Source organism: Ciconia boyciana, chromosome 24, assembly GCF_034638445.1.
Source record: "Ciconia boyciana chromosome 24, ASM3463844v1, whole genome shotgun sequence".
NCBI classification, from domain to species: Eukaryota; Metazoa; Chordata; class Aves; order Ciconiiformes; family Ciconiidae; genus Ciconia; species Ciconia boyciana.
The window spans coordinates 2,721,897-2,743,497 of NC_132957.1; the positions used below are offsets into that span (position 1 = coordinate 2,721,897).

Sequence of the window (21,601 nt, forward strand, 5' to 3'; positions counted from 1 at the left end):
GAGCTTCTAGTCGCCATGAAGAGTAGAAGCTAAGATTGCTTTTACATGGGAACATCATTGCTCAGTCGAAGGTTCCTTAGAGTTTGCTCTCAGTCCAGCTCAGTGTTTTTGTCATTAATGCAAACACCGCCCATTTCCTTCTTCCATGGGAAAGCATTCTGCCTCTTCCACTTTGGAAAGGTACACCTGCAGCGTATCTGCTGCACATCTGCTGCGTGTCTGCTGCACATCTGCTGCACGTGCCTGCACATGTGCTGCACTTCTGCTGCGTCCCTCTTTTGTGCCTGCTGTGCCTCTGCTGTGAGTTTGCTGGATGTGCTCTGCACATCTTCAGTGTGACTGCTGTACGTACACTGTGTTCCTGTTAGATCTGCTGTGCATCCTCTGGATGTCTGCTGCGTATCTGCTGTGCGTCTGCTTCATGTTTGCTGTGTGTTTTCTGCGTGCATGTTGTATGTATGCTTCATTTTTGCTCTCTCTCTTCTGTGTATCTCCTGTGCATCTACTGCAATCATGCTGAAGGTGGAAGACTCATGTATGCCCGGCTAACTGATTCGGGGCGTTCTGGGATCCACTAGCCTCTCCCAGCCAGAAAAGGAATCTGCTGCCCTAAAGCGCTACAAGTTCTTGCCAAAATCCAGACTGGAATCTGGTAGATGGGCCTTACAGAGTGCTGCTGAGACCGGCTGTCGTGCCCAGGGTGCACAGCCATCCCAGCACCCTCTGCCTTCCTGCTCCTGGCTCACTGCAGGACCTTGAGAACAGCAACCAGAGGAAGAAAATCTTCAAAAAATCCCCACCACCCAGGTAAAATTTCCAGGCAGAAGCAAAGGAAAACAGACTAATGGCGCAGCTACTATAACAGAGACCTCAGGTTTTGAGGAAGGACAAGCAGGACAACTTCTGCAGTAAGCGCTGCATGACATGGGAGGGAAGTGGAAACATCCATGGTTAAAGCAGTTTCTATACAGCCACAGGCCCTGGTTGGGATGCTGTTTTAAAGGAATGAAGGGAAGCTGAGACAGTACCTGCCTTACGCATGTTCCTTGCTGGTGGCAGAATAACAGGGAAATAAAAAGAGACTGTTCCTTGGAATATGAAATTAATTTGCTGATCTAGCTGAAGATCACGGATGAATCAACACATTTTCAGAATTAAAAAAAAACCCAAACAAATCAACCAATGTTTTTGGAGATTTTAAATTCAGATGCTGTTGCTCCAGTCTGCCAAATCCATACGTTTGCTCCCGTGCACCATATAGCTAGAGCTATTTCTACAGGTAGCTGTGATATGCTGATAGTTGTGGAGGTGTATGCCACAATGAAAGGAATTACAGTGAACATAGAATTACAGAATCACAGCATGGTTGTGGTTGGAAGGGACCTCTGGAGGTCATCTGCTCCAACCACCTTGCTCAAGCAGGGCCACCTAGACCTGGTTGCCCAGGACCATGTCCAGACAGCTTTTGAATATCTCCAAGAATGGAGACTCCACAGCCTCCCTGGGCAACCTGTTCCAGTGCTCAGTCACCCGCACAGTGAAAAAGTGTTTCCTGATGCTCAGGTGAAACCTCCTGTGTTTCAGAAACATCCCAAACTGCGTAGTAGAAAATGCCAAATCTGATTCATTCACATAATCCCATCCTGTCTGTGCAATGATGATGATAGTTATATCACCAGCCCCAGGCAATCTGCTGAAGTGGTTGATGTAAAACTTAATTAGCAAAAATTAGAATGAGGATATAGAAATTTTGGACAATAGATCCTGACGGACTAATCTGATATTTTCGTGCTCTTATCAAAGAGAAAGTTAAAGGGTGATGTAACAACCTACATAGGTCTACTGGGTGAAGAGACTTTGTTAACAAATGGGTTTCAGTCCAGCGAGCAAAGATATAACAAGATCCAATGGCTGCAAGTAGAAGCTAGATAGACTCAGGCCCCCAAATAAAGCATAGAATTTTAACAGTGGGGATTATTACTCACTAGAAAACCTCCAAAGTGTATGCTCTCTCGCTGGTGATTTTAGTTCAAATTCTCATGCTTTTCTAAAAGATGTGATCCCTCAGCAAACCTCCAAGAAGAGGTTGGAGGGTTGCTGGCCAGGGTCCAGGCAAAGTCTAAACTCTCTGTCTATGCTTACCTCTCTACTGCCTTCCCCCATCCGTCTGATCCTGTGTTAGAGCCCCGGCATCTCTGCAAGGGGCTGCGTTCTCATGACTCCACTCTTGACAATGTCATGAGAGTATGAACGTGACATAGGTTTGTGGTTTTCATGGGCTTTTGGGGCAATTTTTCTTGGGAAGTCTGTTAGTTCATGTATGGATGTGTAGCGTGGCACAACATGGTGTAAATGCCATGCTGAGGTATATGCTTGGGCTGGGTTTCCTGCCATCTTTGCTATGTGACATTGATTAAAACATCCAACAAACAAATGAAGACAAAGAAAACCATGAGTAGCCTGTCTGATGGACGAGTTGGAGTGTGCAGGAATTTGTTAACTGCAGATTCAGAAAGGAGGAGCAGGACTTTGTCGACCTTATGCATAAACAGCACTGCTAAGCTACGTTCACAAGGGACAGATGTCCTCCTCCTCTTCAGGTTATCAAGACATTCACTCGCCTGTGGTCTCTGGGGTTGTCTGGTATCTAGGTCTCTGTCTCCTCACATGGAAATGCAGGTCTCCAACTGGCTGTGTCTAACTTTGTGGGTATGGCCCCATGCCCTGGCTTCATGTCAGGGTAGACCTGGCTGTGCCACAGTTCTTCACTCCTCCATATGATCCTAAGATCACTCCAAAGCATTCTGCACAGGGAGGTCAGAAGTCAGTTATCAAAATAATGTATGGTGGCTCCTTTTGGTGGGAATTAAACATGGCTTCTTCAAGCCCGCAGTGAGGGAATGGAGTTTGGCAGAGAACTGTCACACGAGGTTATTCGATTGCTCTCCTACAGTGCTGATATATGCTGAAGTTATCCAATGGCACTGCACAGAAACAGAAGGAAAAAATTGTTTTTAATTTTCAGACCCAATGTCTGTGGCTCGAGGTTCCACTCCTACTGCTGCCCCGGCTGGAAAACGCTGCCTGGAGGGAACCAGTGCATTGTCCGTGAGTATCCATTTTCCTGTTACGGGCACCAAGGGAGCTAACTGCCGTGTGGGAAGGAATGCATATCTTGCACTTCAGCAGATGACAGAATGTTTCATAATCCACTGGGACAGGAGCAGCGATTGCTGGGAGTTCTCATCTCTGCTAGTCTTGATTAAAGCAGGGTGGTTGCAACTGGTCCCGTTTAGTGCATGGCCTTTTATCTTCTGCCAAACTGCCACTGTGTTCCTTGTTGCTTGACAGTTTGTGTGCCTGCTTTAGAAGATTAGCCTCAAAGGAAAGCTATTGGTGACTCCTGAGAAAGTTATTTGAGAGCTGCGTGCTTAGATGAAATAATTTAGTTAGTTGCTAGAACAACAGCTAGATGCTGACATTGCAAACATGACGTCATGAGACAGTGTCTATAAGCAGGAATTTGCATGTTCTTTGAGTGGCCAGCCAAAGCAGGATGCTGATTTAGATAAATCACACCTCTGTTTTGGCAGGTAGCTTTCCTATTTGGAGTAGAGCATTATTGTACTCTCAGGTGCTGATATACACCTATAAAATCCATTAAGGGGCTGATGTTTTGCATTTCTGTAGGTTAAAGGCATGAGCTATAGGGAGATGAAGGAGCCTGCCCTTTGGAGGATGCTCCCATGGGAAGTGAAAGTCAGCTCAGGAGTAAATAAATGAGATTCTCAGTGGAGACAATAGGAGTAATTGTACCTGCATTTGGTCATGCTTCATACTGAAACACAGTAAATACGTGATGTCCCGGAGATATTAACCATAACCTGGACATACAAAATAGCAGACAGCACTATGGGATGCTTGTGTCTCCCAGTATTTTAGCTTTCTGAATAAATCTTCGGCATTAGAGCACGTTCGGAATTGTATGTGAATGCCCTTTTCCAAAACTTCCTAAAAATAATTGACAGTGGGAGGTTTCAAGTTGAGGAGAGCAATAGGCTCCTCCAGCGGGATCTCTCACATAATACAGGTCACATATTGCGGAAGTAATTCCACCTTCAGAGTCTAAAATGCAGCCATCTTAGAGAGAAACACCTCGCGTTTCCTGATATAGAGCTGTTTGGGACCTCAGATGTACAAAACTGAGCCCAGAGCTGCAAATATTCTCCTCTCAAAGGAAATGGTGTCTGTTATATTATAAGCGATGGGGCCAGTTGATGTGTCCTTGCACACAGTGAGTAACCAGTGCCAGAGTATGGCATTTTACTCACTAAGAAGGGCATTGAAGAGGTGTAAAGAGATGTAAATGCATCCGACTTCACCCCGGGTGATGGTAAGATATGGGGTTCTGTGCCTTCTCCTTTCCCCACGAGAAGAGACAGGCAAACTCACAAAATCCTCCTCACCGTCCCATGGACAGCGGATGCCCCACCAAGGATACAAGGCTTGAGTTTAATGCTGTCTGCAGCGAAGGGTTAAGGAACTCCCAGCCAAATAGCTGCTCAGTGGCATGCGGGGTTAGCGACATTCAGGGTTCTCTGCTGACTTTTCTCATAACTGTAAAACATGCCATCTGGGCTGGAGGTCCTCAGGGGACTGTGTGTTGTAATTGTATTTATAAAACACACAGAGATGAGATACTTTCATGGGGCTCTAATAAAATCTGTGCTTACACAGGTGGAAGAATACTGCCAGCTATGCTCTTAGCTCCCATGGCACAGGAAGGGGAAGAGATTAGCAGGGGTCCCAGGCAAGAAAGGATTGGGATTGATATGAAGGCATCCTGCTGATGCATCTCTGTCTGACTCAGGCTCAGGCCCTCATTCAACAGGAGATGCATCTCAGTAACAGCCAGTTTCCTTGATGCCAGACCATGGACTGCAAAATGGTTCATGGAAACACAAAAAAGTTAAGGAAAAGAATAACCTGGCTCAGTGTGAACGTCACTTGTCTCTGCTAAGAAACATTTTTTAGCAGGCAAAAGTAGTGAAATGTGCCTTCCCCATCCTCTGCTGCTGAAAAAGCAATGTGGTAGCAGGACCAGCCACAGTCTGTGATAAAAGGAAGATTTCTCCAGGAACTCCCTGTGAACAAGTGGGTCCTTCCCACTGTTGCACTGCCCATGCCAGGGTCCTCCAGAGGTGCTCCAGCTTCCTCCCCAGGTTATTATTCTTAAAAGAGATGAATTCACACCTTTTCAGCAACCAAAAACACATCTGCGATCAAGTTCACAGACTAGCACATTGTGCTAATCCCTGTGTCCTTCTCTTCCTCCAGCAATTTGCAGGAATTCTTGTGGTGATGGATTTTGTTCACGGCCAAACATGTGTACGTGCTCCAATGGACAGCTTTCTCCCAACTGTGGCTCAGCTGGAGGTAAGAGAACATTGCTGGTGACTCTCCTCCCTCCGGAGTAGTTATGTGCTCTCCTAAAAATTTCCCAGTCACAATGAAAGGAAATCTCTGAAATATTTTGTGTTTTGGCAGTCAGGTTCTAATCTGAATTGGGCAGTAGACATGAAATCTTTCATTTCTTGCGGCACTTTTACTAAGGGTCCTCACTGCCCTGATACCTGGAGAAGACTGGCAACCTGCTTGCAATTTCTGCTGCTTTGGTATGAGAAATCCTACAGGATGCAGCTCAGAAACCACATCTCACAGCGGCATATAGCGACATTGCTGCCAAAGAGTCCATCCACCCCTGGCTGTTCTTTGAAGTGGAATTAAATCTGTCACTGCTTTTGTTAACCAAATAAATATTTTTTTCCAATGGAAAAATTATTAAGTTTTTCTTAGGCTGCGATTTGGATGTCAGGGAGAATTGCCCAGCATTTTTAGCAAACTGCAGTAACACGATGAAGTTGCGCACTGGCAGAGCTGGGAATGCAGAAACTGCATTGCCACTTTTTCTGCTTTGTTCTCCCATCTCAGACCTTCAGGGCAAAAATCTGAAAAGCTCTGGGAAGAAGCCTGGATGGCTGAGGTTTCTGAAAAACAGACTATGGAGGACTCAGCAGTGTGACAGTGACATATCCAGAAAGCAATTCCCATATCCCTGCGGTAATCCCTGCAGGATGTATTCAAGACCAGATCCTGCTTGCAACCACTCTGTTACCCTGCAGCACATGGCTCTGCACAGAAAACACTCCTCTTGCTTGACTCTAAATCCTGATAGCTAATGGTCTTGTGTAATTTCTGGAAGGGAATTATTACTCCTCTGTGCCCCCTTTCCCACTGGGTTGTATTGCTGGAAAGGACCTGGGAGTTATGGTAGACACCAGGCTGGATATGAGTCGGTAGTCACGTAACAGAAGTCGATGGCCACAAGTTGCCGCTTGGGATGTTCAAGCTTGGGATCTACAGGCATGAAGAAAATTTTCTTACACTGGAGGGTGGTGCAGTGCTGGGACAGGTAACCAGGGCTGTGGGGGATCGCCCTCCTTGGGGGGTTTGAAGACTTAGCTAGACAAAGTCATAGCCAGCCTGATCTCTGGGGAGGCTGGATGGAGATGTCCAGCAAGCCCTTCCACCCACGCTCCTCTAAGCCAGCACAGAGACCCACCTGGGTCAGCGCAGGCTACGCACGAGCCAACAGGTCTGCCCGAAAGGGCTTGAGTTGTTTCTCAAGTGAGAACAGTGTGTGAATGGGGACTGGCCTGCACTCTAGATCTCCAAATGTGGGCAATGATAGTGGGTGACCATTTGCACCTGGCTATTTAAGCAGTCCACCCATACGTGATGACACTACTCAAACACACCAGCCAAAACAAAATCCTGCAAGCAAAGAAACAGAGCTGTGGCACAGTATTGTTTTAAGAAGGCTGATTTTGCTAGTGGCCTATGTAAAAATGCAGAAATTAATGGGATTTTATAGAGTCTTTTCAGTCTCAGATGGCCATTGCTAGAGACAACCCAGAAATTTATTTTCCATTATTGCCCATCTGTAGGCAAGCTATTGTTAATGAAGTGACTTGCAGGCATCTGATTGAAGGCCAGAGAACTAGCCCCCCCAAACCTCAAAACCACATTCAGGGTGTGACTCAAAGAAGGAAATTCCCAGAATCCGATTCCAAAGTGCCACGTTGTGCTACAGCCCTGCAGATGTCCCCAGCAAGTGCTCAGCACCAGAGCCTCTGCGTGCACCGCTCCGCGGACCTTCCCCGTGCTTTGCTGAGAGGAAGGTGCTGGAGACACAAAAGTTTCTGGAGTGAGGGTCCATATGTTAGCAATCATGGAGGAATGCAAGGAATGCTGTAAGCAGTATATACATTTGGGCACAGACCTGGCATTCCCCTGAGCCTGGGGTGGATTTCAGCGTGCACTCGAGGGGGGTGGGTTCCTCTGCAGGGGCTTCATCAAATCTGGCATTCATTGTGGGGCTGTTTGGATCTGCATTTATCATGAATGCTTCAGGGAGGTAAAGCAGACAAATTGTGCATTCCAGAGGCAATAAAAGCCACTCTGCCTCTCTCTGTCATAACAAAAAGTTTGGTTTTCTACTTCGGAGAGTAAAGATATTTTAGGAGTAATTTGCAAGTGACTGTTTAGATAGTAGTAGTCAGTAAGCAGACAGAAAACCTGCCTGCAAACTCCACTACTGATGGCTGGCAGAACAGCTGCAGCCACTGATCCTTTAAAATAAATTGTAGAACTAATCCAATCCAATCCAATCATGGGAAAAGTTAACTAGGGCGAGCTGTCATTCTCTTTTTCCTAGAACTTTGGTCTCTGCTACCCTGGAAAATCCTGACAAAGCGTAACAGGCCTTTAAATTCTTGGTTGAAAGATGTTCTTCTGCACTCCAGATCTGCAGGGGATTCTAACAGTGCCAGCCTTGGAGATAAGTCAGACGGTGATGGAACCTCAGGGCTTTTGGGATCATGGCAGAAATAAGAAATGGGACCTGCTCTGTGCAGGTCCAGGAACAGTCTTTGCCAATTAGTTGGAAAGTTTCTGGATGAGCATCAGGGCTCTTCTTATGTCCAGACCCTGAACTCCCAAATTTCTCAGCTTCACTAAACCTTACCCCTTGCATTGAATGCGAGGCTCAGGATGCTGTGTAGGGAAGAGCTCTGACAGACGGACAGCTCTGACAGACAGACACTTCCTAGCTACCTCTGTCTGTGGGCAGCCCTCCCAGATTTGCTGTATGTAATTGCTTTCCCAGGGCTGATTAATTGTAGTGAGGGGTGTAGGGTAAGCCTGTGCTGGAAACAGTGCCTTTTCCCAGAGAGACTGGTCTCATGTCTGACAATCTGGGCAATGCTTTGAAGCCTCAAGCTTAGTTTCCTTAATGATTAAGCTTTCATCTAAATTTGGCCTGATCTCTGGCCATAGAGCAATAGGAAGAATAGTAGACATCATGACTAATTCAAACCACACCAGTAATGCATGGATTAAATACACAGCACATGTGCCGAACGTTTTGAATGCAAAGCTCTGAGACTTCCCATTCCACTCCTCCTTCCTTCCAGGCTTCCTATGAACAAGGTGTCAACCATAAAATTATCTCTATTGGACACTTCTGAGTCCTACTACCTTTTGGACAGACATTTGACTTGCACTGGCCCCAACTCTTCCCTTCTTGGAACTGATGTTGCAGGCACACAGAAGGCACAAGCCCCAGCTGAGCGTCCACTCTCATATGCGCTCTCCAGCCCCACCTTCTTCAAGCTGCCAAGTCACGGCCCCTCCTATCCCTGGCAGACATGAACTGTGGTGTACATGCTGAAAAACAGTTTTCGCATAATTTGCTATAACCTCAGGCACTTGCAATTTGAGTTGTCACATCTTACAAAGGAAGAATGCATTGTTCCAGGCGTTTCAGTAAAGAATAAAGCTGTTTGACCTGTATTTGTAACTCAGTGCTTAGCAGTAAACCTCCCCTTTTGGGCTCTTCTACTTTAATACCACATTCCTTAAACATTAATAGTGATGAAACAGTTAAAGCCAATAATGGCTTTGTGTCTACATCAGTAAAAAACTTCCCAACTCTTATTTATGGCCATTGTTTTCCTACAGTGCATTAGTCACATTCAGTGTCATGATCGAGTGTGAAAGCTGAACTCTAACATAGAAAGAAGAATAGATGATACGTGCTTTTCTTTTCAGATTTCTTTAAAAAACCCTCTTGTATTAAATGAATCTCACCAATAAGGCCACACAGTAATTGTAAAAGGAAGAGAAATATCTTTAAAGTTGATGATTTTCCTCCACCAAAGAAATTCTATCCCCCCAAACATCTCCTAGGGCTTTTAATACGAAGGCGTTTTAAAGATTAGGCAGCCCGGAATGTGAAAAGCAGGTTTTGAAAATGGAGCAATAATCTAAAAGAATAATAAAAAAGGTATGAAAATGTTTGATAAGTGTGGTGTCCTAAAAGAAAGAGTTGTTTAAATGCCAGAGTTATCGAAGGAAGGGAGATATCAGGCAATATGCCCTTACCCTCAGTCACATGAGCTATGGCAGGACGTCCTGTATCCTGTAGAAAGGACAAAGCTGCAGACGTTTAATCGGGGTAGATCCCTTAACAAAGTGAAATTATGAGTGCCTTCGGCTTCTGTGGAATGAGGTCTATTTATATTACTCTAAAAACTGTTTGCCATGAGAGAACAATGATACCTTGCCCTGTGTAAGATGGACTTGAAGGATCACGTCCCCTAAATTGCTCCTCCTTTCACACTGCCCATCGTGTTCGTGGCTTTCCCCTGTCTGAACAGCTCAATACTACCAGGGACAGGAACAATAAAAACGTCTTGTGTCTAGGGAATGAAGAAGAGACTGTGGTATTTACTTTTGTAAGCAACTCTGGGGTAATTATACGTCAGTAAAAGTGCAAGCCTTTAACCACACTATGGGCCCATATCCTACCATGGGAAGTCAGCAGGCTCTCCGTTTAACCTGAAGGAACCGGACACTTAACATCACCCTTAGCTTCTGCACTGAGACAAGAAAGTTTTGAACATCCATTACAGGCGAGGTGCTCACCTCCTGTCTCAGACAATTTGTTGCATCGTCGTGTAATATTTCCCTGCTCTTCTCCACAGTCCAGACCTGCAATGTGAGATGCATGAATGGTGGGAGCTGCAACGAGGAGTCCTGCCTCTGCCAGAAAGGCTATACTGGAACGTACTGTGGACAGCGTAAGTACCTGCAACACCCGCTGTGTGCACGGTGAGCTGAAGGGCGAGGCTAGATCCATGCAGGCTCCTGACTAGAGAGGTCACCTCCTGCTCTTTGATGTCATCACTATATTCTCCTCTCTGTTGGAATCTCAGCCCGCTCTCCTTAGGGGGTCTAGATATATCTATATTAGATATAATTTCACTGTAAATATATATAAAAATACATATACAAGCATAGATGTATATTAGATATCATTTCTCTGTAAATAGTTTTAGATAAACGGCATATTCTCTGGGAATGGGCTTTTTGTGGGAAACCTTCATTTTAGCTCAAATGAACTCTTCTTTCAATTAGAAGAAGAAAAATAAACAAACCAACATTTTTTGATTATAAATTACACCTGGTTATATTTGGGGGGGGGGTTCAATTTTTAGTCCTGTTTATTTGACAACACTGACTTTCTATAGGGAAACCTCAATATAGTCATTGAAAGAAATTTTACGTTTTATGACTTGGTTTTCTATTTTGTCAAAGCACCTATACCTTTCATAGGGAAAAATTGAATTTTTCCCCCTAGTTTCCCAGGAAAGATATTTGGCAATTCTAAATCATTGCTCATGCACATTGTAGAATTAACAACCAAACAACTTAGGTGCCATCTTTAATAAGTGTCTAGTAAGCAAGCATGCACAGTTTTGAAAGAATCCTTGCTCAAATGGAACTTTCCAGGCAAATTTCAAATCCCTATATCAATGTGAGACTCACTAAAGTTCTCAGTGAAGTCTATGAGAAATTTTTTTAAAGATGGGCAAAACACCATATTTCCCCTAAACTTATCCTCAGCTATGACTGATTCATTTTTGCTGAAACTTTCCAAAAAGTTCAACTAAAGGCAGACACACCATATGGAAAATTTCATTCTGAACAGCTAAAGCTTGGGAAAATTATAAGTAACAGCAAACCAGGGCTTATAATGGAACGCGCTAGGCAACCTTAATTATGTGCTGCTACCAGCTCCACCTATAATATCCTCAGTAGAGTTTTCATAATGGTTCAGATATTGGCAAGACATCACTGACAGGGTGGGGAACAATGGAGGGTCCCACTGGCAGTGTCCCAGCAGAGCAGATTTCGGCTTCCTTGGCTCTGAGATGGGTGTAGCCTTTGAAGGCTGTGAAAAGCAGCAGTACCTGGCCTCTCCGCAGCTCAGAGCTTGGCACTAGACCAGTGAGGGCCACACTGAGGTATCACACAAGATCGCTGTGGACCTCACCTTTCATGAGATTATATTCTTCTCATCTTCAATGCGCTGGTGTTGCTGGGCAGCTGAGTAGCTCAGAAAGTGAAGCTCTGTATAGGAACTTTAGGAAGTGTCATAACAGTACTCCTCTCATTAGTCCTTACAGCTGCTGAGATTTTAATAGGTCAATGGCATCTGTCACAACCAGCAATTGCTCATGTCATGTGCAGAAGTGTTCCTACACCCTGTTCAATCAGCTTAGCCTCAGCCCAGGACCTAATCAGCAACCTGCTCCTTTGACTTCAGTCCTAGACTATTGACTACAGGTTTTCAACTAAGGGTAGCAAGCCTAATTTTAAGTCAGTGAATACTTGTGTGCTGATCAGACTGGTTCTTCTTTGCTTTGGGTACATGGGATTAAACGGCAAACAAGTCTCCTCTCCTCACATTTCACTGTTGTCATACGTTAAATATTTGCCTCTATGCAGTTTCTCATTTGTGTCAGTTCATCTTGACCTTGACATTTAAATCCCAATGCTGACTTGAATGAACTGAGATTCCAGAGTGCAGGAAATCCTCTCAAGTGAAATAAGAGTTTATGGCTTTTTATAAATGGCTTCATTCATAAACAGGAAGTAATTTTCCAGGAAAAAATATCAGACTTCTCTCTGTACGTTCACTGTGTGGAGGAGACTCCTGACGAGTGAACAACACGAAGTAGGTGATATTCCAAGTCCTGCCAGCACCACACATCTCACACTGTGGTTTCACTAAGAGCAGAAATCACTGATTTCTCTTTCTATTTCAAAATAGCCGTCTGTGAAAACGGCTGTCAGAATGGAGGTCGATGCATTGGACCAAACCGTTGTGCTTGTGTCTACGGATTCACCGGTCCCCAGTGTGAGAGAGGTAAGGAACATATTTTCATGATATTATCACTGGCAGAGCATAGGATCAGGAGTTGTATATTTAAGCACGTGTATTAAAGATATTCAATTTTATGTGCATTTCTGCTCGATTCCTCTGCCTGATGATACAGCCTGTAATGACAACCTCATGCTCAAAGCACTCTCTGACATCCCTGGTTATTATGTGTGCAGGATGCGAAGTGCCTACCTACTGCACGGCTGTTCGATGTCTCTGGATCCTCCTCGCTCCGCATGTGGCCCCTTGTAGCTCTTTGTTAAACATCAATACACCCCTGTGCTGTGTACAAAAGGGGTATTTTTCTTTTGGGCATTTCCCTATTTCTTGTCTTGATAACCTGGGAGTGGCTTAGAAATGCCAGGAAGCCCCTTACCACAGCGTCCTCACAAAGGGAAGGTGACACCATCAGTCCCTTCCTAAATACTAAGAGAGAAGGGAAAAAAAACATAAGCCAAAATTTTCAAACGTGCCAGTGTGGTGGGTTCACCCCAACCAGCAGCCAAACACCCATCCTATGTCTCACTCACTCCCCTCTCCTTTGGGATGGGTAGAAGATAGAAGGAAGGCAAAAAGTCTCACGGATCGAGATAATGTCAGTTTAATAAGGAAAGTAAAAGCTGTGTGTGGTAGCAAAGCAAAATAAGGAATTGTTTCACTACTTCCCGTCAGCGGGCAGATGTCCAGCAATTCCTGGGAAACGGGACCTCAGCACCTGTAATGGTGGCTTGGGAAGATGAACACCGTAACCGTCTTATATCCCCCATTCCTTCTTCTTTCCCTGAGGTTTTATTGCTGAGCATGACGTTGTGTGGTGTGGAATATCCCTTTGGTCAGTTCGGGTCACTTGTCCCAGCTGTGTCCCCTCCCAGCCTCTTGCCCAGCCCCAGACTGCTGGTCTGGGGCTGGAGAGCAAGCCTTGGCGCCGTGCAAGCACTGTTCAGCAACAGCCGAAACACTGGGGTGTTACCCACGCTGGTTTAGCTACAAAAGCAAAACACAGCAGCACGATGAGGAAAGTTAACTCCGTCCCAGTCGGACCCAATACAGCCAGCTAATCTTGGTGCCCATCTTGAGTTACCCTGAGCTGGACTTGCAGGACTCTCGGCGTTCACTGATCCTGCTCAGCACCGCAAGTACGACTCACTGCAGCTCTTGCAGGGGAGTGATGTCTAAGGAGTTAGGGACCACACGCAGTTAGGGACCACGTGCAAAATGCTGGTTTAAGGACTTGGCCAGCTCACGCAGGAACTCCATCAGACTCCATCAGACGGCAGTTCACCGGGCGAGCGCTCAGCTCCCCTATCAGTAAGACCATTTCTGCAGCCTCCTGCCTCTCTCACTATATAGAATCAAATTCCTGCAGCAACTCAGTTTATTGCCTGAATTTGACCTGTCCTGTGTGCTTCAGGAGACAGTTACTTTTGGGTGAAGGAGGTCAATACCATATACCATCAAAAACTAAAACTAATGATGTCACCAATGCTAATGGCTGATAATTTTCAAATGAACATGGACCTGAAAACCCAAAAGTCGATATTCCAACCTTTGCAAAATTATTTTTACGGTTTAGTACTATATTTAATTGAAAATTATGACCAGAACTTAAGGTTTTCCATGAAAGAACCTTATTTTAGTAAAAATGTTTCGAAGGGAAACATAAGCCAGCTCTGGTTTATTGTAAACCTCACGCGGTTCGATGCCAGCTGCTCATCCAGTATGAATTGAAACAGCTCCACTAAGAACCACAGTTTTCACCAGCTAAGAATGTGGCTCTTAGTGACATGTGGCTTTGCTGTGTTTCATCCAGCCAGCGTGTGCTGAGTGGCTAGATCAGATTTACATTTGGGCAGTGTGGGTATGGCTGAGGTTTTGGCTGAGACATGAAATTTCTCCCTTTCCTGTTGGCTTAGATGGACATCTCACGACACTGCTCTGATATGATTTTTGGCAAGGGTCAGAGTGGCACAGAGCAGAAATGAAACTGAAACATGAAGCCAGTGTGCTAACTCCCAGGATTAAGATCAAAGCACCCTGGAAATATTCTGCTTTTCTAGCCTCTCATTTTCCTGAGATTGGGCTAATTCTGTTTAACTCCATGTCCAAGGATTGGACTGTTCTTGCCTTTAATGTTTTTTTCCAAGTTGGGGATTCTTGGCAACGTGATTTAGAGGGTGAGATAGGAATAACAGTTGGTTTCCGGTAGCCCAGGCATCAGTCAGCCCTGCTTGAACAGCGGCCAGCAGAAATACGCAGAACTCAACATAGTTGTGCAATGTTCCCTGGTTGCAAAAGTATCTACTGAACCTAATGGTGCAGGTGCCCCATAAAAGGCCTCTGCTGTGGTTTGAGCCTCACATTTATTGGACGCAGAGAAGGGAAGGCTCTTTAAAAGCCTCCACACACATTTACTGAGGTAACCTTTCATTGTTCCAGTCTCCTTCTTTGTACTCTCCTGCAAACACAAATATTGGCCGAGCACTGCAGTTATATATTCTTTAAGCCCTCTCCCTGCCTTTTTCTAACGTCCACACACATGCACATGCAGATATGCATTGCTTTAGTTATGGAAGGGCATTATGATAACAGCCTTTCTCTTTTGAAGTCTCTACCTTGCAAGATTCCTTCCCCTAAACCCCTAAACCTGAGCTCCAGAACTGTGTCTGTAGAGCTGCTTTCTTTTTTTCTAGCTCACAGGGATCTGAAGCATTGAGATTCATAAATCGATATGGACATTGGCTCTGTTAAGAAAGCTGGAAATTTATTAAAGAAACTGCTGGATACGGCAATGCCAGGAGGGATTGAAAAATCCAACTGTCCTGACTCTGTGTGTGTGGTAGTGGAGGGGGTAGGAGAGAGAGTGGAAGAGACAGGGAAAGAAGGGGTCTGAGCAGGGGCAGACTTTGGAGACATCTTGTAATGTATAAAATTCTTTAAATAAAGAGAGCATTTTTACAAAGCCTTTAGAGATTTGGTTTAGTCCAGACTTGTACTAAGAGACAAAACAAGCTCTCCAGCTGTGTATACACAGGTCTTCCCTGCCAAGACAAACAGAGCGCTTGCTTTGCTAAGAGATGTTAAAAGTTACACTTTTCAAAGAGGCTCCTGGCTGGGCAGTCTGCGAGTTTGCAGCCAGGTGAGGTGGTTGTGACTGACCTACCGAGAATAATTAGCGTGACAGCGAAGAACTTAACCCCTCCAAGGAGAAAATGAAGTCCTGCTCCATCACTAGGCCTGTTAAGATGAAGTCCCTAAGCACCAGACTCACTGGAGACATGACCACTGTTGAATTTCTGTTCAGTTTCTCCATTTAAAGCAGCCATGGTATTTGACATGTTTACAAGGATCCTTGGGAGTCTCCACTAACAGGAGACTCAAGTAGCAGGCTTGGAAGCAACACGGATCATCGATAGCTCTCCATTTAGCTCAGAGTCTCGTTCCTAAAGATTTTTCTGAAGAAAGATTAATTCAAAGCAAAGCCTGAAACCCACTGGCTTCATATGCCTACCTGAAGTACAGGTTTCACCCAAGGCTCCGTGGTGATGCTCTCGTAGCACGGCTGGGTACGTGGTTGAGTACTCTGGAAATTCCTCGGATTCCTGCCTGCATCTCTGTGGGCAGAGAGCTTCCACTAATGCCAGTTACTGTCTAGTGAGACATCATTCACCTTCATCCTTCCCACACAGAGTAGCTACTGTGATGTTTCTCATGGGGGAACCATTGCTAACTACTAAATGCAGCACGCTGGCATTAGGCAATAAGAATGCACTCTTGCACTCTAGCATCCTTGTGTCTGCTGCTTCCAGAGCACAAAATGAGAGACTGTCCTGGCTACAAAGAAAATGACAGGTAGTTTAAGCTGGCTTTCACTGCCTTTCAGGAAAGAAAGCAGAGATAATGTGATACGTACAGTCATTTCCCTCAGCACTGTGCTGGGAGATGTCTATTGATAGGAACCATCTGTGCTGGCAGATCAGACCACACTCAGCCTGCAGAAGAGAGGACGTGTTGTAGGATACATCTCTCCATCTCTCCCAGCCCCATTACTGAAATGGGGCAGTTGGTTTGAATCAGAGCTGAGTAATGTGGAGATTTTATGTTCCGAGCATAGGACAAAGCAGTACGAGCTCTGCTGCTCCGTCCTGAGTCTGGGCCACTGCTTGCGCTCATTTGGGCAGCTCATTACATCACCCTGTTGTGTTTCTCTGTAAAATAACAGACATTTTGCTGCAGCACGAGGACGGTGAGAAGTCACCAAAGGGTTGCAGAAAGGCTGGTAAACCGACTGCTAACAGCGGTAAGAGCACGATTGAGGCATGACGGTGTGTTGAGATACAGTCAACTGTGCATTTGCTCCTGACGATGTTCCCAAATAAGCCACCTCCAGGCTGGAGCCACAGTGTTAAATAAACCATAAGATGCCTCAGACTGAAAAGTTGTGTTAAGAGACCAGTCTGTTAGGAAGGATGGACTCGCTCCAGCTCATACTGCTGTGGCTGGCTGGTTCTGGACCAGGAGCTGGTTCACCTCCAGCCAGCATGGACACACTGGATATTTGATGATGTGCCTTTACAGGTGGAGATGTTACCTCAACCTAAGAAGAGACACTGACTATTTTCAGCCTGAAATAAACGCCAGGAAATGTTTTTTTTAAAGAGCTCCTCATTATCAAAATTCACCAGTATCTGTGTTTCAAGTGTAGCAGAAGCAGGCCAGGTGATACCTAGCACACGATGACACTGAACTGCTGACTCTTTGGCCTTGCAACTTGCTATTATATTTGGGGACCTCACCTGTCTGCTCCTCTGCCACTCATCTGCTCCCCTACCCAAGATCTCTGTAGGAGAAGCCCCTTGAGCTCAGCACAGGCATAACGAAGAGTCCCAAGGGATGTCCTTCACCCAGGAGAAATCTCTAAGTGGTTTGTTCAAGCTGAAGTGCCAGTCTTCCTCAGGGACATTTCTTCCCAAGGACACCTGGATAAAACGGTGCTATTACTTCAGAAAGAGTCTTTGGTCAAATAGGCTTTATATCCTGAGGGCTGTACCCTCATCAGCAGTGCACGCACTGGCAGGAGTGGCTAGCTGACAGTGTCACAGGGGGGTGGGATGTCCCTTAGCAGAGAAGTCTTTCTTGTAGAATGTGACAACCTGTGGAAGCAGGGGCTGACCCAGGTCCTTCTGCTGACGCAAGGCAAAGGGACTGAAAGCTGAAGGAAAAGTTCAAATTGGAAAAAACAGATCATATTTTTTGACAAGGAGGTCGGTTTCAACTGGCTGTCTTCTGCAGGAATGTGCTGGACCCCCCTGCACCACGTGGCCTCACTTTAGACCTCTGTGGGGTAGATGTGTCCAGCTGAGCACAGCATGCCATGAAACCTTATAGATGATGGAGTGATAACAGCACGGGGGGCAGGATTCACCGACCAAATGCAGACATTGCCTTTAGGATCAGTGTATACAGAGGGGTGATCAGTTCTGCCACACACATATAGACTATGGACTTCTCTACATCTAATAAGTGAATACCATCTCTGGAGTCTTCAGATCAAGAGGGAAGGGGTTTCTGAGGATGTGTTGTGGCTAATCCATATGCAGTAGGGTTTAGGCAAGAGTCTCTGGTTGTCATGCACTGGCTTGTTTGATGTTGGACTTCAGACCAATTCATCCTTACAGATTTATAATCTTCTCTCTGCTGCAAGGCACAGCGTGGTGCCATGATCTCAGATTGTTATACGTACAGAAAGTAATACCATGTAAAGATACTAACTTGTTTCAAAGAACACAGAGCTGCATTAGTCCAGCTAAGATCTGTGCTGAGGAGTTGGGATTCTCAGAAAGGCTCGTTCACTTTGTACAGTTGCTGCTGGTTCTAGTGTGGCCGTTAGCTGTTCCTTTGCTCTCTGGAGGTGTGCTTTCCTACGGGGTCTGGGGTATCAGTTTAGACTGGCAAGCACTGAAAAATGTGCCCATCTGTGTTGATGAAAAGAAGGCATTCAAACCCCACAAATCTATTGGATTACAGATTTATTTAGGTTTTAATTTTACTTTATTTTGAATTTATTTTGTTATAGCATAAAAAGAGATAATTTTATTTTTAAACTGTAATAAACTGAGTTCCTTCTGCTGCTGTATACTCAACAAGCTGCATGTTCAACAGCTTAGGGCTCCAGTAAGAGGCTGCTTTGTAATGGAAGGAATCTAACTACCTTCACACTTCATTCAGGAAATACTCCACTTGAGAGGTAAATACCTTAATAGCTAGGTACTCAGAGAATCTTAGCATCATTTCCTCCCTCTACTTGACATCTTCAGGGATGAAGAACTAGTGAATATATTGTATAACCCCAGCAGCCTTCGGTAACATGAACTCACATTACATCAGTGTTGGAGGAAAAGCTGCAGTACAGAAAAAATGAATCTGTGGGGAGAGAGGCCAATTTTTTTTTAATAGTTTTACAGAAAAATGAAACATTTTGATGTCATATCTCTGATTTCACCATCCTTCAAGTAGGAAAAAATTTGTTGTAAAAAAAGTGACAATGTTTGACTCAGGTGAAGGTGTGGAAGCTCCTCCTGTGTTCCAAGGATGAGGTTTAATTTGTGGTTTTTTCCATCCAAATGCTGAAGTCTTCACTGTGGATGCCAGTTGCTACCTCTCATGAAATAATGTCTACTTTTACTTTGGAAAAAAAGATTTTTAGAGTAACATTCTTGATCTTTGTGGAGACTGTCTGTGGTTCCTATGATTTGTCCAGTTCAGAAGGCCCTTGCTAAGTCTGCTAGGTCTGCATGTGCTCTCCTCTTAATGGTGCAAGGTTTCCAAAAGTTTAACCAACAAACTCGTGGGTTCGTGTTCTTCTGTGCAAATCCTTCTGGGCTGAGCTGAAAGCCAGCTGTGGTCTTGAAGCCTTGCATGGTTATTCCCAAGTCCTGTATCCCACAAAGAGCCTTGGAAGGGATTGTGTCCATGTAAAGATAATAGAGAACTTAAAACTGACATCCAGTGTCTGAGTTCTGGCTCTTCGTTAGCCAGTGCAAGAAAAAAAGCCCCTATTGTTGCACACAATGTTTCAAACACGTGAAAAAAAGCAAGGATTAGAGCCACAGCAGGTCCTAGACATGCAACGTCTATGGAAAAGGCAGTGAGTATCTCGTTATTCCGCAGTCCTCACTGCAGGGCTGCTCTCTATCCAAAACCATAACCAGCACTGGGTTGTATTGAAATGAAAATGCTCCCAAACAGCAGCTTCTCACCAACAGAATCCAAGTCTTTCAACATTTCACTGCTGTTTTCAAGAGATTCTTACTTCTATTTTTTTCCAAATACCTCAAGAAGGACTGTCAGCCATTAAGTGAGGAGGACATGGGCTTTCAAAAATCGCCATGCTTAGAGGGGTTAAACACATGACAAAGAGGAAGCCTGAGAGTCTGCGTCTGGGGCTTGATCCTATCCTATGGTAGAGCCTGGGTTGGTCTCTTTGTGGCAGGTCTCCAAATGAAGCCACAGAGTGCTCAGTGAAGAGCAGATCATGTTCTGCATGCCCAGTGCTTCTCCAAAAGCACTGTAAAGTATCAGAACCTTGGGATATAACCACAGTGGGCAAAAGCAGGTCCCAGGCAGCTTCAGAAACAAAGTTCCACACAACCCCCTAGTAAACAGGATATAGTACATAGGAAAAGGGACAGATAGCATCTGTCCTAGCTTGTAAAATAGGGATAAGACTAATACTGTATCCAACTGATATGAAGTTCCCCAATGTCAGAAATTACAGAATAATGAAGGAAATTGCCTTTTTATTTTTAGCAGTATAAAATTGCTACTCGGTACCTTTTACTTTAAAGCTGTTGCTAATCTGCTCCTGTTTTCTTCCTGAATCTCCATTATTCTGCTTATATCAAGGTACAGCTTCTTATATTTTAGCATGTACATGACATGAGCATCTCCTTTGATGTGCACTCAGGGGGGATTTCTGAGTCTCCGTAACGTGTCTGTGTCTGTAGGTTCTCCAAAGTTTCAAAAGGATTTTGATGTCTTTTGTGGGGGGTTCTAGTGAACCCAGGGTTCCTTATAACTGATACAATTCCAGTCCTGGAAGAAATCTCCATTAACAATGAGTCAGACTAATGCAAGTCCTCAGATTAGCATGTTTTTATACGCTACATCAATTTCTCAAAGATCCTTACTGTATAGGACAGCAATTCCTCTCATCCTCATAATTTCATTTGATTTCTATCATTCTAACTGCCACTCATCCATTGTCCTGAAATATTTAAGCACTAGAAGAACTGCGTAAGGAGGCTGTGGATTTTCATATCTGTAGGTGTTTAAGAGCAGGTTATACAAATATTGGTTAGGTCTAATTCTGGTAGTCGGTCTTGTCTAAGGGAAGGAGAAATCCAAAATGATCTCTAGCGTTCCCTCCAGCTGTAGCTTTTCTAGTGACAGACACCCCAGACCATATATAAACAGAATACATGATCCAAAACCCCATCTTGTAACATGCAGATGGATGCTAGTGAGTGTCTCAGCATAAACTGCACTTTAATCCACTCAGATTTCCAGATGGTGGGAATATTGCAGAATACCCTTGTATTCTTGCTTGTAAGGCCTCTCCAACCCCCCTCCAGAGAGGAGTTATTAAGAATGGCTTTGTCTCAGCTTTTCTGTTTCCTCTTCGTAATGATTTTTATTTCTAAATTTTCAGTCTAACTTGGAGAAACGAAGCAGCCACACAGGATGTGTCTGATCCCCATGCGTGCATGCAAAAGCCGTAGGAAGCAGCCAACAGAAAACGTGGTCCCTTTGCTCGCTCCTGCATAACTCAGGTCACAGTCCTGAACTTCTGAAATGCTGCTCCTAGTGAAGTAATCAGTAGGGATGTACGTATGTCATACCTTTAGCTGGAAAATTCCCCCAGAGCCCAGGCACACAAGAACATACACCATGCTATCAAGAAAGGGACCACAAATAGTTCTTGGAAATTCAGTGATACCTGAGATAACTCAGAAAGGTCTTTAATCTCAGCTTTTGCATTTCAGAGGAAGATACATCAAATTCATTCATTTGACCTGCCCAGCAGAATTTTTGTTCTGGGAATAAATGTCAGGTTGGCAAAAATATCTCCTCCGTACAACCTCTGGCTGTGCGTGAGGTCCATGCACGTAGTGAAACTGAGCCCCGGTCCAGCTGCTCTCCTGAAAGAAGAGCAACACACAGCAACAATCCCAGAGGAATGGAGACATCCCGGAA

General features: G+C 44.8%; 1 protein-coding gene across 2 annotated transcripts in view; it reads left to right on the top strand.

Moving 5' to 3' along the window:
- FBN3 (fibrillin 3) overlaps window positions 1-21,601 on the top strand; it is a 117,410-nt gene that overhangs the window by 17,260 nt on the left and 78,549 nt on the right. For both annotated transcript variants that reach the window (XM_072845814.1, XM_072845815.1), the window contains exons 3-6: window positions 3,026-3,108; window positions 5,338-5,436; window positions 10,107-10,202; window positions 12,239-12,334. In XM_072845814.1, coding sequence (XP_072701915.1) covers window positions 3,026-3,108; window positions 5,338-5,436; window positions 10,107-10,202; window positions 12,239-12,334 — 374 coding nt within the window. The remainder of the gene's footprint in view (window positions 1-3,025; window positions 3,109-5,337; window positions 5,437-10,106; window positions 10,203-12,238; window positions 12,335-21,601) is intronic.